Here is a 17,512-nt window from a genome sequence, read left to right on the forward strand (position 1 = left end):
CAAAAAAATAATACTGTAGAAGAAACCCTTTTCCCAATGCTTTTAAAAAAAAATTAAACTTATGAAACCAGTACTTCCAGTAGATAATGTATCTACATGAATGACTTATCAAAGCAACTGCAAGACTTGTCTGGCAGGGTACTATGTTGCTGATTGAAACCATAATTAACTACCTGATTAATAGATGATTTGGTTATTTTTAGTCCTTGTAACTGTTATTGAGGAGTTACTCACAATATGGTCAGGACTTTAACACTATGCCCTATATGCACTAAAGATTAACATCATGATAAGAAGCAGGAAGGATCAGAAACTGGTATTTCCTGATTTCCCCTTATCTGGTGGTGCTGCTGGAAAATACCTAAGACATTATACCATCATACATCATCAACAAGAGGGATCATATTTCTCCTATTTTAGCTTCCCTCCATCAGCTTCCTGTTAAATCAAGGATACAATTTAAAATTACCCAACCTATGTCATCTACAACAGTGCTAAATTCTGAGTAGCTGGGTTGTTAAAAACAAATGTGTCAAGTAAGAGAGATCAAAGTTCTTTATGTGACAGAAACCACATTGGTTTTGGAGAATTTCCACATTTTGCATTTCTCTAAATATCTGAAGCTAATAGTTTTTGCTTTTCTTTACAACATAGATTTGTTATAATCTACATGTTTAGTTTCTACACACAGGTTTGTGTGGGGTACGAAAGAAAACAGTCCAACTGTTGTTCTTGATGTGCCATCTACTTGAATGTAGCATTGTTTGCACATTTTGTAAATAAAGGTTTTTCTGAACGAGTAAATGATTTATTTCCCAATAAGGTACATTAGTGTTTTCTAATTTGTTTTAATATTTAAAAACATGTTAAAGTAGGCTTTATAATTGGTAAACTTTAAAATAAAATTGCAGGCGACACATCAATGTCACTTGTATGGCTTTAATGACATCAGAAGGTTGTAAACACAAGTACTGACATTTCCACGTTTTCAAAGTAACACTCCTATTAGGTAGATGATATGGGTGTTTGAACTACTTTTGTTTGTAATTTTCCTTTCTATACACAGTGTATTCCAAAAAATATAAAAAGAAAATACTCAAGTTTTAACTTTGGTCTTTGACCTACACCATGTTTTCTTGCCATGACACGCTTCCTGCAGGTGAGACAAAGTATTGGCAGAGGACCTCCCTTTGTCTCTTTGCCTCCATTGATGGGTTGCGTGCATGTCCAGCTGAAATGGACTGGAGTGCCCCCTCCTTCCTCCATGCTCCTTCAATCAGCTGGTTGTTGGCATCCTCTGAATCTACATAACCAGGTGGTACGTAGGCCTCAGACCTCTGCTGTCGGAGAAAGTTGTGGAGACAGAGACACGTGAACACAATGGTGACCACCTTGTCTGGATGCAGGCAAATAGTTGTTCTGAAAACCCTAAACCGATTCACAAGAATCCCAAAAGCATTCTCCACAACACGCCGTGCTCTGGAAAGACGGTAGTTGAAGATCCGCTGATTGTTGTTAAGGTTCCGAGAGGGATATGGTTTCATCAGATCCGGTCGGAGGGGACACGTGTCATCACCAATGAACATGTAGGGAATCACATCATCAGCGCCTGGCAGGGAGTCATCGGGGGGGAAATTCAGTGTGCCTGTATCCATAGCATCTCTAAGGTCAGACTGAGCAAACACTCCAGCATAAGACACTCTTCCTTGTGTCTCTGTGCTTGCATACACAAACTTGTAGTTTGCGTCAACAACTGCCATAAGTATGATGGAAAACCTAGACTCGCTTCCACTGTTGCCAGGGGGTTGAATGAATACATGTCTCCCATCTATTGCTCCCAAGCAGTGTGGAAACTGCCATTTGTTTTCAAAGTCTCTGGCAATGGCTGTCCACTCACAGTCAGTTGATGGTGTCTGTGGAACACAAAATATGATATACGAAATAAATATTTTTGGAAAACAAAAATAGTACAAAAATAGCTGTAACAGAAATTTACCTTCAGGTAAACATCACGCAACACTGCGGTGAGGGCTGTGCACGTTTCCATCACTATCTGACTCAGTGTTGTGCTTCCAATCCTGTATTGAAAACCTAAAGACTTGAAGGTCTCGCCTGTCAAAATAAAGAAAGTGGTTTAAATAGTTAGGTAGATTTAGACCCGGGGTCACCAACCTTTTTCAAACAGAGCTCCTTTATCGGCGTAGTGTCATACAAAGGGATACGAGGATCTGTAATGTGGAACTCACTTCCTGGTGATTTTAAAGTCTAACCAGTTTTAGTATATTCTGGTTATGCCAAAATCAGAACTGTAATAATTTTTTATGTTTTTATATTTTACTGTATGCCTTTAGATTTTGTCAGTATTATGTTGTGCTATTTTAAATTACTTATTTTTTGTTTTAGTGGCACTTTTTAAAAAAGGCCATCTAGGGACAAATGCTGCGAAATAGCAGTAGCTATCGCACTATGACGCCAACATGTCTAGAATAGAATGAAGTGGTAGTATAAAGGACAGATGTCCACTCACAGGGCATTTGTAGCTGTGGTTGTATGAACTTGGGGGAGATGATTTATAATGTGATTTGTTTAAATGATTTTTTGGCCTCATGTTCACCTCTGTTAAATGTAATGAGCAGTTTTTCAGAAGTGTTTTTTTTTTAATACACTTACCTGTTGCCAGAAAGCGTAAGGTCACAGAGAGCCTGTCCCTGGGGCTGATGGCTTTTCTTAGATGTGTGTCTTTCTTTATTATGTGTGGTGTCACCCTCTCCAGGAGATAAGAAAAGTCTTCAAACGACATCCGCAGAAGCTCCCGAAATCCCTCCATATCATCTACCTATTGATAGATAGGGCAGTCATTAAATACACACACTTAGAACTTTCCATATTTTATGTTTACATACTTCAGATGCTGTTAAAGCCATACAAACGAAAATGACTTAAAATTAACCGTCATAAATCCTACTTTAGCATTATTTGAAATCTAAAACATGTTTAGTGTTTGGACAATCAGTGAAAACAAAATGCAGGTCACATCCACACATCTGGTGACAAGGTATGCAATTAACAGCATAACGGTGGTTGAATTATAACAAAAGCAGGCTATAGACACCAAATATTTATTTCTGCATTTAACTGACTATCGTGAACATTGTTGATAAACAAAGCGGAAAAGGCTGGGGTGTTACATGCATAGACATCATATACGTAGACGCCCCATTGTACGCTGCCGGCCGCTAGGCCGACGTGCCTACAGGGCGGCCATCTTGGGTCAGACCACAGATCGCACAGCTGCTGTCAAAATGAATAGGGGGTTTTCAGCTGATGTCACGCTCACGTGACTACTCAGCGCGTCCGCCATATTGGGTGGCAGTCGTTTCGCACCGTTGACCTGTATTGTATGACGCCTTAGGCAGTATTGGAAGTGAACAATGGGGAAAACGTGTTTAATGGTTGGTTGCACGGCCTGTGGAGGTGGAGATCAACGCTCTTTCTATCGCCTACCAGCCGTAATAGTGAATCAGTGTGAAAAAAAAAAAACAGCTGTCTGAACAACGCCGTCACCTATGGCTGACACGGATATCCAGGTCCGATTTGGACGGTGTTAAGCTGGAATACGCCAGAGTCTGCGGTGCTCACTTTGTCACAGGTAATTAACTGTTAAGTATTTAAAACATATAAGAAGAATATATTAATAATAGGGCTTGGGCGTTATGACTTATTACTTTCCGCATACTGTACTCCCTCTCTCAGCCGTGTTTTAATTTGATTAATTTCACCTTAACTTGATTTCAACCATGGTAAACCGTTGCTGTATTGTGGGCTGTAACAGCGCAACACATGATCGCCATGGGAAAAACATAGAAACAGATAAATTTTCCACCGCTTTCCTGCCTGGAGGCGCAACCACGGAGAACAACTGTTAGCGATAACAAAGAGTCGTCGGCTCGCTTGGATCGCGGCTGTAAGTCGACCGAACATAACTTTCCACAGTATCCCGATGTCAATGAGAGTGTGTTCTAAACGTTTGAAACACATAGCAGCAAGTTAAAAGTACATTACATGCGCGAGTGGTTGTTAGCGCTAACGGTTAGCATGAGCCAGAGCCCGGCTGAGCGCAGCTTACCTTTGAACGAGTTACAGAGATAAAGAGATCGTCGGCTCGCTTGGATCGCGGCTGTAAGACCGAACATAACTTTCCACAGTATCCCGATGTCAATGAGAGTGTGTTCTAAACGTTTGAAACACATAGCAGCAAGTTAAAAGTACATTACATGCGCGAGTGGTTGTTAGCACTGGCGGTTAGCAGCTACTAAACTAGCATGGGCCAGAGCCCGTCTGAACGCAGCTTACCTTTGAACGAGTTGCTGTGTTCCCACTGTTTGCTGGCTTTATGATCTGCAGCTCCTACCGGCGCCAATACGGTAAATACAACTTAATTTTGCACTGGTCATTGTTCTGCTTAAATAATTAAAGCCGCGAGCGGCGTCGATCGGCCTTGCAGCCAAGCGCCTTGGCGCACCGCCCGCCGCCGGCGGGCGGTGCAACACATTTGCGTCGGATTGTTTACATTTTTACCATCTTATTAAAACTCACCCGTCCACGTATGATGGCGATTTCCTTGATGTACATAACCAGATGTGAACTGGTTGTGAGCCTCTAGATCCTTGTAAGCTCTCATTTCCTCAAGAGTGTGCAGAGGGTTTTCACCGAACACCAGGTAATGCACTATGTCGCCGTGCTCTACATTTGGCCGATCATCTGGATTACGGCTAAACAAGGCACCGTGGAGGGCATAGGGGTCCATATGGTCGATCACGGAACATTTCCTCAGATATACGTCCTTATCTGGTCGCTCTAGCGTGCTGGCGTACTTATCCATTCGCGATACGATAATACGTGTAAGACAACTAGAGATAAGGAAGTGTGCCACCCAATATGGCGGACCGGAAGTTGGCCAGTGACGTCAGTGAAAACACCCTATAGGAGGCAGCTCAGATCTCATTTTAATCATATGTTCACAATGCTCGTGACCTTTCAGACAGATTACACATATTTATCCAGAATCAAAACTCTGGATAAACTACTCTGGAGAACTATATATAGTTGATTTTAGACAATAATTTAATTCAATCAATTGGTCCCATGTAGCCCTTAAAGGGTGACGTTTTCAGTCAGTTGATTTATCTGGAAATCGGGTGAGAATTCACCGGATTCAGAGTGTCTGAAAACATAAAGTACATTTTTCTGAATTGACTAGTATTCTATCTGACTGCAGCTTGGTCTGACCTAAGATGGCCGCTCTGTCGGCACGCCTCTCACCCGAGGACGCTGCGTCTACGTATTCATGTCTGTGGTTACATGTGCACGGCCGCTAGCTTACCTCAAGTTCTTTCTGTAAAACTGACAGACCGGAGTAGCCACGTTTGCTCAGCCATGTCTTTGTCCAAATACGTCGTCGCCTTTTCTTTTTAGGGCTTTCTGCACACAAAATTGCACAAATTGCCAAAGCAGCACGTTTCTCTCTAGTTATGTTTACAGGAGCCATCGCCACTTCTTCTTCTTCTTCTTCTTCTTCTTCTTCTTCTTCTTCTTCTTCTTCTTCCGTCTTCTTCTTCGTCGTCGCCTTCTTCTTCTTCTTCTGTCTTAGTCTAGGTTTAGTCTGAGCACTCCGGTGTAGGCATAGGCCGTTTCTCAATTCACGAGAACGCGAGTCCGTACTCGCGTTCTCGTGAAGTCTGTTCTCGGTAAGAACACAGGAAGATCGGACTTGACGAGAACGCGAGCACGCAGCACGTATTGTGCATTGGAACAGAAGTATACTCGTGACGTCATCACACCCACAGCTCTTGAGCATTTCTTTAACGTTCAAAACTATTTATACACTACACCATCATATCTTATTGAAAACGTTTTTTTTATTAATTTCTAAAAAGTCTAATAAAATATCTAAAAAAAATCACAGAACTGTGGGCATAAAACCAACAATAGCGGGAATTTCTGGGGAGTTGTAATTGTTTTAGTTGCAGAGGCGATTGGATCTTCTTTAAAAATTAGCACTTTGTAGAAGCAAAATGAGCAATACGAGCAATATTGCTGTTGCTCTGGTCGTTGGTCAGCTTTACCAGCAGGCTGAAGAGGAGGTGATGCAGTTGAGGAGGCAAATCCGAGCAAGGAGAAGATTGATGCGGCAGAGGAGGCTCAGAAGGCAGGCTTTGCTCACCCATCTATTGCCAACTGGTAGGCATTTTAAGATTGACAGCCTATTTCCTACTTTTATCTTTTAAAAAAAACTCATTGATGATGATATTAAAAACGTGATCAGGTTGAAATTGTGACTATTTTTCCTATATTAATAAAAATGAAGACCCAGTTTTAACATTAATAACAGTAGGGTTAAGCTACTTTATTGCACCTACTAACCTTCACAGCATTGATCATTAAGAAAGGAAAAAAAAAAACATTTTTATGTCTGTCCACCTTTACTGTGATTAATCTATAAATTATGTGCAGTTAGTTCAGCCCATTTTTTCAGTGAAATGGTAAAAATACCAGAGAAGGGAAGCCATTTGTTATTTACTATACTTGACTAGTTTTACAACACTATACATTTTATCTTTTCTTTCTTGAGAACTATAATAATCTGCATGTTAAACAGGTATAGTTTTATGCATAGAAAACGTGACAAAAAACAATTAACATTTGGCATTTTTTATTTACAGGAAGAAACAGAAACAAAATATGTGAGGATAAACACTTCTGTGCCAATCCTCCAAATATTTTTTAATGAATGACCTGAAACCAGCCTTCAGGCTAAACAGGTCCACCATCGTCCTCCTCCTTCAGCTGCTGCCCATCCAGAAGGTCCATGGATGGCCACAGGAGATAGATGTGCTGGTGACCCTCTGCTGGCTGGCCTGTGGTGCATCCTATAGGGAAACAGCTTGCCAGTAAGATCTCTTACCTTCTTGTCCTTAAATAGAGCCAGCAATGACATACAATTGATAGATGATATTAATTGGATAGAAGATTAAGACAGATCAGCATATTACCTAAATTACAAGTTAATTTTATATTTGGTACAGGTCAAGTGGAGGCACGCTACAACAGGCACCACGCCAAGGCTGATAAACATCATTGAGCGTGTCTTTGGTGGTCTGAAGACACGGTGGTGTTTCATCTTCTTCAGGGCGCTGGAGGTCCGCCTCACGTTTGCTGAAGACAGAATGCTGCTCCAGCTGGCTGCATGTTTAAGTGAACATGACTACACCTGACCTAATGTAGATCAGTTGGAGTCATGTTCACATGCTGCTTCATTTCTTTTGTTTTCACCACCTGGAAAAATACATAAAATAATGCGCAAATTAATTTCCATTCCACCAATTATTTTTAATTGTAAGTTTATAGGCATTGTCTGTTTGTATAAGATCTTAATGAGTTATTTCATTGTTTTAAACCATGTTAGTAACTGTTAATAATTTGTTGAATATATTACACCTTCATTCTGTTCCAAAGATAAAACATTTGTATAAAATAAATGTCAGTTTTTTCATATACTATTATTACTATTATTTTCTTTCCCTCTTTCTCCTCTCAATTATTCGTGTCATGACTCAGAAGAAACTCACTTAGATAGGAAAAACATTTATAGAATGTATTTATTTATTTATTTTATATGCTGCTGCCGTCCTAGGGAGACATTTACAATTTATTCCAGCAAGTATTGAGTTAATAAAGTAACACACGTCAGTCAGATAAACACAAAACAAATAAATCAGAACCAGCAGTATTATGCACACTACTTTTTTTAATTATGCACTAACTCTGTAAACAGGCCACATAGGGAAGCTTAAAAGTATAATGTTCTCGCCTCAAACGATCTTAAAACGTACTTTTGAACAACAACAGCAGCAGAAAAGGGAATTTTTTAACTTACCGCTGTGAGCTCTGTTTGCGCCGTCTCGAATCAAGCTGCGGCCGCGGTGCATTCTGGGCAAGCGGTCAGTCTGAAGAACGCACAAGTCTGCTCTGATGCATGCTCGATAAAGAGGGCGGGCGAGAACAACATCCGGGGAATTCGGCGCGTTCTCGATTTGGCGTTCTCAGCATTGGAACAGTGCTCGGGCTGAGGCTGATGACGTGTCACGAGTACACGAGCACACGAGAACGCTCAAGAACGCATATTGAGAAACGGCCATAGATATCCATAATAAAGGCTAGATGTCTCGTCCGCGCTGCTGGCCAATGGGGGTCGACGTCCGCACGTGGCGGCCATCTTGCCACAGGCAGCTCGCTCATTCGTAACATTGTGTTTCAATGGCGCATGTACTTAAATAACCATAACTTCCTCAATTGTCTAACGATTCTCAAACTGTTTGGTTTGTTAAACAAAAGTCAGACATGTAGTTATGACACTGCACACTTATGAATAATTATAACCATGGAATTTTATATGAAAAGAACATTGAATAGAACGTACAGGTGCAATAAAATATACACGGCACAAGGGTATTTATGTTAAATCAATATATGCTTTAAAACTCAGTGTACAGGAATGGGCAACATGGAATATATTATAAATACACACACACACATATTATATATATATATAGAGAGAGAGAGAGAGGAGAGAGAGAAGTGAGAGAGAGAGAGAGTAGAGTGGAGCGATAGAGATGAGAGAGAGGGAGAAGACGAGGGATAGATGACAATGAAGAAGAGAGAATAGATAGGAGAGGAGTAGATGAGATGAAGATGAGTAGAGAGACACACAGATAGAACAGAAGGAGTGGGTAGAGAGCAGAAGAGGGATAGACACACACAGAGAGAGAAGAAGATGAAATATAAGAGTTATAGAGATGATTTATAGAGAAGAGATTGACTAAAGTTTCTGATAAGAGAGAATAAGAGAGATTTTATAGAGAGAGGGGAGAGAGACACACAGATTATACATAGACAGAGAGAGAGTTAGAGATAGAGGGAGAGATCCACACATCTATATATTATCTATATAGATATAGATATATATATATATTATATCTATATATAGATATCATAGAGATATATATATATATATATATATATATCTATACTCTATCTATATATATATCTATATCTATCTATCTATATATATATATATATATATATATATATATATATACACTTTTATTTGGGTGTGATTAATTATTTCACAGTCCTAATTTATTTATATTTACATACATACTTTTATAATATGAATATTACTGTTATAATAAAATATGAAATACTGACAAAAAAAGCTTATTGTGTGGCAACCTCTTGGTGTAGAAGCATAATCCAGGTTTCAAATTAAAGGTAACACTTTGAAGTTTCATGTAGACTATTCAGATTATATATCAGGAGTAATTACACAAAAGTTCCTATTTTTAAACCATTATAAAAGTGACATTTATTTGGTATAAAAATTGGTACAATAGTCCCCTTCACAAGTATATATAGATGTAGCATGTTGAAATCCCCACCTACACTACTGTGATGGTATACACATGGAAGACAGAGATTTAAAAAATGACCCAAAAAACATAGCTTGGCTAATGCCCTTAGAAAAGGACGGTTTTATTGAGCTTCTGTTGCATGTTGTTGCTCTGTAAGCTAAGGTTAGTTATTTTGGCAATGTGGTGCAGCCTTAACTTAAAAAAAACAAGGACACAACCAACGTTAACAGCGTATGGTGGTGGCTGTCTTTGCCATAGACAGGTCTGACGAATGACCCACTCTGCTGCCCTGACTACCATCACTGTGCCTTCTGATGGAATCACCAGATTTCCATTGTTTTTTAACTTCAGCAGGTGGTAGCTCTGGTCCATGATGGCAGATGCAGCATCTGTTACCAAGCTGGCACGGCAGACATCACAGGACAGCTTCTTCAGAGCCTGTCGCTCAACAAATCCTGAAATAAGAGTTGGTATATTAAAATAATTTATAATAACCATGGGGAAATTAGGGGAACATTTATTTTTTTGGACCATAATGAGATTGATTTCCCTCAAATTTACACCAAAGATTAATTGTCATACAATCGTTATTGGTGTCAGTAAAACCTATATAATTGACCAGTGGTCTCAGCCTTGATAACTTGCGCAAGTAGCCGTGATGCACAACTATGCTGCATGATTAAGTCATTTTTCAACAAGAAAATCTGCAATTTTGACATGTTCAAGCATCAAGAATTATAGCCACGTTAATAACGTTTGTAAGAAACCAAACTGTTTGTAAATCCGTCAAGAATTCAATGAGATAAGAGTATTTGTGTTCGTGCTGATCACTCACCTTACATTAGGTACCACAGAGCACGCCAGAAAGCTTGCCTGAGGCAAGATGGCCGCCGGTGATGACGTTTGAGACTCCGCCGTAAGACATCTAGCCTTTATTATGGATATCTATGGGTGTAGGTACCAGATTGACTCGGGCTGCCAGATTGGCTCGGGTGCTACCCGATGACGTCTACATATGGCAACTCAACTCAAACAAACTAGATTATGCGCCCGCGGTCTCCATTTGTTACAAATCAATTTTATTTTGTTAATTTACGGTTATTTTCCTGTAAATTAGTCGAGGCATGAAAACTTTTAACATCATTTTGGAATACTTGTGTGGTAGTCTGACAATTTAATCGGTAATTTTGCAGGATCAAAGAAGTTACAACCTTAGAGAAATTTAATTCCTCCAATTTTTTTTTAAGTTGTAAAGGGAAACTAAACCATAAACTCATTTCATTTTTAATAAAAGTCAGCAGCCACATTTCATTTTATCACGGCATTCATCACTGTAAAATCAATAACGTTCATTCCTCCTTTTTGTACTGATGTTGTTCTTTCTGATCACATGTTTTTTTATTATTCCAGATGAAATTGTGATGAATTTGATTATTTTTTTATTGTGGTATTTGGTACATTTAAGATATATGCTGGATAAATTAGTCTGGCTAGCCCTTCCATTTTTGTTAACAATATTCTTCCAAACATTGAGCCAATTGTCAAATATTTTTTTTTTTTTTTTTTATTTATTTGTAAAATGGCTTGAATATTTGTTCAAGCTTTTGAGAAAAAAGAAACCGCTAAATTAACTTAATAAAATTGATTCGTTACAAATGCAGACCGCGGGCTCTATGTAGTTTGTTTGAGTGGTGTTGCCATAATGTGACGTCATCGGGAGGCGCAAGGCCCACGGTGAATTGGATTCTTCTCTTATCCCACTAATAAAACTAAACATTTTTATATTATCAATCTAATTTTATTCGTTGCCAAATATCATATACATAAATCTAAATTTTCAAATCAGAAACCTCGCTTTGCAGCCTTTAGAGAGGAATTCAAACAATATATTAGATCTCTCGAATATTCAAAAAATAGAAAAGCCATTAAGACAATGGATTTGTGCTCTTACTTTAATATCTTTCTGAGTTAATTTTTCATTTATTTATTGGCTTTTCGATTTGTTTGTGCTTGATATGTAACACCCTGGCATTACTGTCTTGTCTGTTTTATTACTCATTTGTATTGTTAATTTTGCTTGTTTGTAAACCCCTTTATTATCAATAAAAAAAAATAAAAAAAAAAAAAAAAAAAGAATTGGTGACGTCATCGGGAGGCGCAGGGACCACGGCGATTTTCTTCGTAAAATTGTCCGTTTACAAGCCGCAATCCCGCTCTCGAATAAAACCTACACCCCGCTATAATTACTTTAGTAAGTTGTCCAGACCAATTACAATATTTTGCGCAATTGAGCAAACGTTAAACCAACAATGTATAGTGACGTCATCAGAAGACGCAGGACCCGAGTCAATCTGGCAGCCCGAGTCAATCTGGTACCTACACTACACCCATAGACATATTATAAGAGTAGACCCCGCATTGACTGTCGCTGCGCAGGAATTACGGGCGCCACCTTGGGGCGGTCGACTTGATACCTAATCCTGCTGATTCAAGCTGACACACTAATGATGCCTCAGCACTGTGCGGCTCATTTTTGTTTAAATCGAGGGACTATTTATGTCAGGGCTCGAGGGATAACTTTCACAAGCAAGATGAAAAGACATTGTTTATATTTTTGATCAGAATGTAAGTTTTCTATAGGAGATACAAAGTTGTTGTTAGACATTAGTGAATAAACAGCATATAAATATACATAAAACAGCATATATATATATATATATATATATATATATATATATATATATATATATATATATATATATATATATATATATATATATATATATATATATATATATATATATATATATAGTGAACCCTCGCTATACTGCGGTTCACCTTTCACGGTCTCGCTGCTTCACGGATTTGCATTGATGAGCCGTTCATTACAGTTCTCATCAGGTGCCGTGTCGGTTTATAAGAATCTTTTTGCCCAGAAGAAAAAATAGTGACAACTACCGATAAAAATGTGTTCTTCTCCCGAAAAAAAAACTCACCTTCACCGCGCGCTTTAGAAGAAAAAAACGCTACAGAGCGGAGTCACGGATGCAGCGCCTCAGTCAAAAGAGCAGTGAAATACACACGAGTCACTATTTGTCCTACTGTACTTTGTATTTTTTAATATTAATTTTTCATTTTCTCCCGTTCTAATCCAATGACTCGGGTCGCGGTGGGCCGCGCTGATCTCCGCAATTTGAAGCCTTCAGTTCGTATTGATTAAAATTATTATTTTACAGCTTATTTGTAAATAATAATAAAAAAAACGTTTATATAGTACTTTCATTTGTTAAACAAATGCTTGGGCCGGTAAAAAGGTTTTGTTCTATGGTTTCAATATACTATAGTGTATTTCATTGTATATAATAATTGTAAAAAAATTAATAAAGGTTACTACTTTACAGATTTCGCCCATCACGGGTTCTTTTTGGGAAGTATATGTACATGTACAAATGTGTTTGTTTATATAGCAATAAAAAAATTATAAAAAATGTGTGCGTGGCTGTGTTTTGAAACATACATACATCATGTCAGAATATTCTATTACTTTTAACCCCACTAAGATTATTTAAACGCATTGGACCATTTGTTGTAATAGCTATAGTTTTAAAGTTTTAAGCAAAACAAATGTGAAAATTAGTTCAACATTAAACGAGTCATAGTTGATTAAAATTGATTCTGCACCTGGTTAACACATTAGACTTAGCGGAGTTGTCGACCGCCCCAAGATGGCGCCCCTAAATCTCGTCAGCGCCTATAGGCGAGAGCGGTCGATGCGGGGTCTACTCTTTATATATGTCTATGCCTACACCCATAGATATCCATAATAAAGGCTAGATGTCTCGTCCGCGCTGCTGGCCAATGGGGGTCGACGTCCGCACGTGGCGGCCATCTTGCCACAGGCAGCTCGCTCATTCGTAACATTGTGTTTCAATGGCGCATGTACTTAAATAACCATAACTTCCTCAATTGTCTAACGATTCTCAAACTGTTTGGTTTGTTAAACAAAAGTCAGACATGTAGTTATGACATGGATATCTATGCCTACACCAGTCGCGTCAGAGCGTCGCCGTACAGTGTGAGAACTAATATATATATATATATATATATATATAGATATATATATATATATATATATATATAGCTATATATATATATATATATATCTAATATCATCTCTATATATGTCTCTATGTATGTATATCTGTCTCTCTGTCTGTCTCTCTCTATGTCTCCTGTCTGTCTCTCTCTCTATCTCTGTCTCTCTCTCTGTCTCTCTCTGTCTCTCTGTCTGTATCTATCTCTCTCTATCTATGTATCTCTATATATCTCTCCCTACCTATCTATATCTCTCTCTCTACATCCCTATCTATATATATCTCCTCTATCTCTATATATATCTGTGTATATATATATATGTCTCTTTATGTCTGTATTAATTATCTATATATTCCTATCTTTCTCTCTTCTATGTTTTTATGTATGTATTCTCTACTATCTATATATCTAATTATATGTATGTGTTACTACTATCTATATTAGTATCTCTATATCTCTATCTATCTCATCTAATTCTCTATTATCTTCTTCTAGTATTATTTTTATTATTATTATTAAGCAATTATACACTGGAGTGCTGATTTTGCGAAAAACGAAGTCACTGGCCGCCATCTTGCTACTCCCTACTCTCACAGAATCCCCATAGGATTTGGTTGCAACAACAAGCAGTTTTCTGGCTGTGGGAAAAACGTTTCACAGGTAATTCTACAGTCAGTGGATGTACTAACACTATCAACTACTAAGAAATTAGGTGCTGAAATATGTTATTCATATTATATATATATATATATATATATATATATATATATATATATATATATATATATATATATATAAAGTATGTGTATATGTATATATGTATACTATATATGTAAATATATGTTTTTGTATATTGTTATTTATATATTTATATTTTATATATATATATATTTAAATAAATAAATGCAAAATATTTCAGCACATGACTTTCTCAGTACTTTAGTACTGATAGTTTTAGAACATAACATAAAAGTATATGGCATTTGACATTTTAAAAGTTTTAAGCCCCTCTTGAACATGAGAAAATCCTTGTTATTCGATGCTCTACCGCACATATTCCCTAGTTACTGGGGGGAAACTAGGGAGTACCAATATGGCGGCTGGTGGCTTCAAAGTGACTCGTTCTAACAGCGGGCGATTAGCACTCCAGTGTATAATATAGCTCAGTGGTGAGAACACAGATCGTGAGCGGTGAACTTTTAAACCCCGCGGTTCCGTCGCACAGTTTGAGATGTATATAAGTACCACGACTGAAAAACTCGTACAGTGTATGCCTGGCTTAACCCCCAGTCGGTCGAGGCAGATGATCTTTCACAGGGAGCCTGGTTCTGCTGGAGGTTTTCCTCCCTGTTAAAGTAAATGGTAAATGGACTGAACTTATATAGAGCTTTTCCAGTCATGCTGACCATCCAAAGTGCTGTACACTATAGCCACATTCACCCAGTCGCTCTCACTGACACACACAGACACATTTATGCACGAGACACAGCTCGGTAGGCAACTTGGGGTTAAGTGCCTTCCCCTTGCCACATTGACATGTGGCAAGGGGAAGCTGGAATCAAACCCACAACCTTCTGAATTGCAAGACAACTCAACCCATCAAGCAACAGTCGCCCAACAAATGAGGATGCCGAGATGAACTGGAGCAAGTCAGTTATTTGTTGATGTTGGCGTCTCCACTTTTTATGCTGTATTACATCACCTTTTGTACAGATGTATGTTTAGATTAGCTTACTCAACACTTAACATCTTCCTAACACTGATGGACCCTGCACAAAGCTCACTGAGGTTTAAGCCTAGAGCGTGGACCCATTGGCATTTTAGCCGTTTCCTACATTTTTTACTTTATTTTTTATTCATTCAGCAGAACTAATTTTTCTATTCATCTTTGTTTATTTGGCCCTACTTGTGTCTTTAAAAAGTGATCATAACTCCAGTAAAACTGCTCCAAAAAGTCAACATTTATTTCAAAAGGATACCTTTGCCAATGATTTATTATCCATGTTGGCAAAGCAATGTTTCACCAATCCCACGCCATGTTTTACTAAAAACAATAACTTTATGGCAAGCTAAAATAAAGTTAAGCGGGATACAAAGTCTCTTGTACCATTTTTTGAAAACAAAAAATGTTACGACAGACCCCTTCCCCCCCAAAACATACACACACAAACAAACAACAGAGCCCCTCTGCCCTCCCTACACAAAACACCTGTCTTTTGTATTACATTGTATGTAATGTTGACATACACTAATTCCTTATAGAACAACACATTTAATATTACTGCATGCCAGTAATTAATCCCCATGCCTTACTAATGACGCTATAATAGTGAAATTTCTCCTTGGCGAATAAAGGTATTCTTAATTCATTCATAATTCATTCAGCCAGTGCTAACATTTTGTGTTACTTCTTCCTGGGCCTTTTAGTAGCTCTATCAGTCCCCGCTGGGTCACGCCAAGGCATAAGCAGGCCATCTGCCATACCTGGCAATGTACATTTTTGGGCCGATCCAATGCTGTCTTAATTGAATCAAAAAGGCATTTATATATTAATTTATTCTATTTATTTATTTAGAAGCTCGGAGAAATAAAAGGTTAAAAGAGAAATGTGACAGATATGTTTAGTGCCACAAGTGTGGCTGGAGCAGCGGGAAACAAGACCGTTGAGTGCACAAGCTGGAAAGAGAACTAGAAATGCAGGTGGATTCAGTTAAGGAGGAGAGAGAGGTGAACCAACGCCCCCTTAGGAAGGTCATCCAACATCATACTAACTTGAATGGTGTTCTCATGTTGTCTCTTCCATTTTGAAGCATGGTAAAGTTTAATTGCCATAATTGGTCTGATTCGGTTCCTAGGAACCAACCCTTCTTGGAGACTCAGCTGGTCCTCACATATAAACGCTGTTTCGGACGAAGGCCGAGCAGAGACTGTACTTCCTGCAGCAACTCAAGAAGTGCAGACTTCCACAGGAGCTGCTGTTCATCTTCTACACTGCCGTCCTTCAGTCTCTTTTGTGCCCATCCATCACCGTGTGGTTTTACTCATTCATAAACAGGACAGGTCCAGACTGCAACAAACAATTAGGTCTGCAGAGAGGATCATCGGGGCTGACCTCACCTCCATCCAGGAGTTGTAGAGGTCGAGCGTCAGGAAAAGGGAATCCCTTTCTCTGATAAATACAATAAACACCTTACAGCTTCAGCAATAAGCTACTCTGCTGTGAAGAAATTAGCATAGTTACCTTACCACAACTTAACTTTCTTTTTGCTTTATATGTAAAAAAAAAATAAACAAAAATAGCTGCACAGACACATACATGTACATACTGTACCTTTTATCCTCTGTTTAATTTCCTCTAAAGCTTATATCTTTATAATTAATGTCTGTATGACGTGTGTGTGTGAAACCAAACCCAAATTCTTCTTCTTTTACGCATGATCTGGGCTGATAAAGCCAATTCTCATAATTTAGACCGCAACATGAAGAAACACCAAGACGAAGATTACTTATTAAGTTCACTGACACTCTGAAAGCGTTTATTACAAAAAATGGTTCAGTTATGATCAATTTACAGGAGCAGGTGGTTTAAAACCTGATTGTGTTAAAAACAATTCTTTCTCAACATGCTTTTTTCCCCCCACCGAATAAATGTACCCAAGTATTTGTATTTTGTATTTGTGTAAACATTTCATTGTGAGGTTGTGGTGTTGCAATAAAAGATCCATTTATTTAAAACATTTTTAAATGTTAATCCAAATTGCTTATAAACTTGAAAGTTGCTGCATTAGTAAATGTTTGAGTTCTACTGAAAAGCACCCTGAGCGCCGTAGTGCAGAGATCCTGTAGATCTCCTGGAAAGATGATTCAGAGAAACAAGCTGAAAGAGGGTGTGTCCTCCGAGGGCTCTAATACTATAGGGGCAAAAAAAAAAAATCTCTTTCAGACAC

At 38.3% G+C, this 17,512-nt stretch overlaps 1 protein-coding gene across 1 annotated transcript; it reads right to left on the reverse strand.

The window, feature by feature from the left end:
- Positions 1-923: 923 nt before the first annotated feature.
- LOC105922503 lies at positions 924-5,603 on the reverse strand. The gene is made up of 4 exons (XM_036144883.1): positions 5,384-5,603; positions 2,671-2,836; positions 1,997-2,112; positions 924-1,913 (listed from the first exon to the last, which is right to left on the reverse strand). Exons 1-4 carry the CDS (start codon positions 5,546-5,548, stop codon positions 1,122-1,124), a joined length of 1,239 nt encoding a protein of 412 aa, XP_036000776.1. The 5' UTR covers positions 5,549-5,603; the 3' UTR covers positions 924-1,121.
- Between the last annotated feature and the right edge of the window lie 11,909 nt (positions 5,604-17,512).

Source organism: Fundulus heteroclitus, chromosome 13 (genome assembly GCF_011125445.2).
Source record: "Fundulus heteroclitus isolate FHET01 chromosome 13, MU-UCD_Fhet_4.1, whole genome shotgun sequence".
NCBI classification, from domain to species: domain Eukaryota; kingdom Metazoa; phylum Chordata; class Actinopteri; order Cyprinodontiformes; family Fundulidae; genus Fundulus; species Fundulus heteroclitus.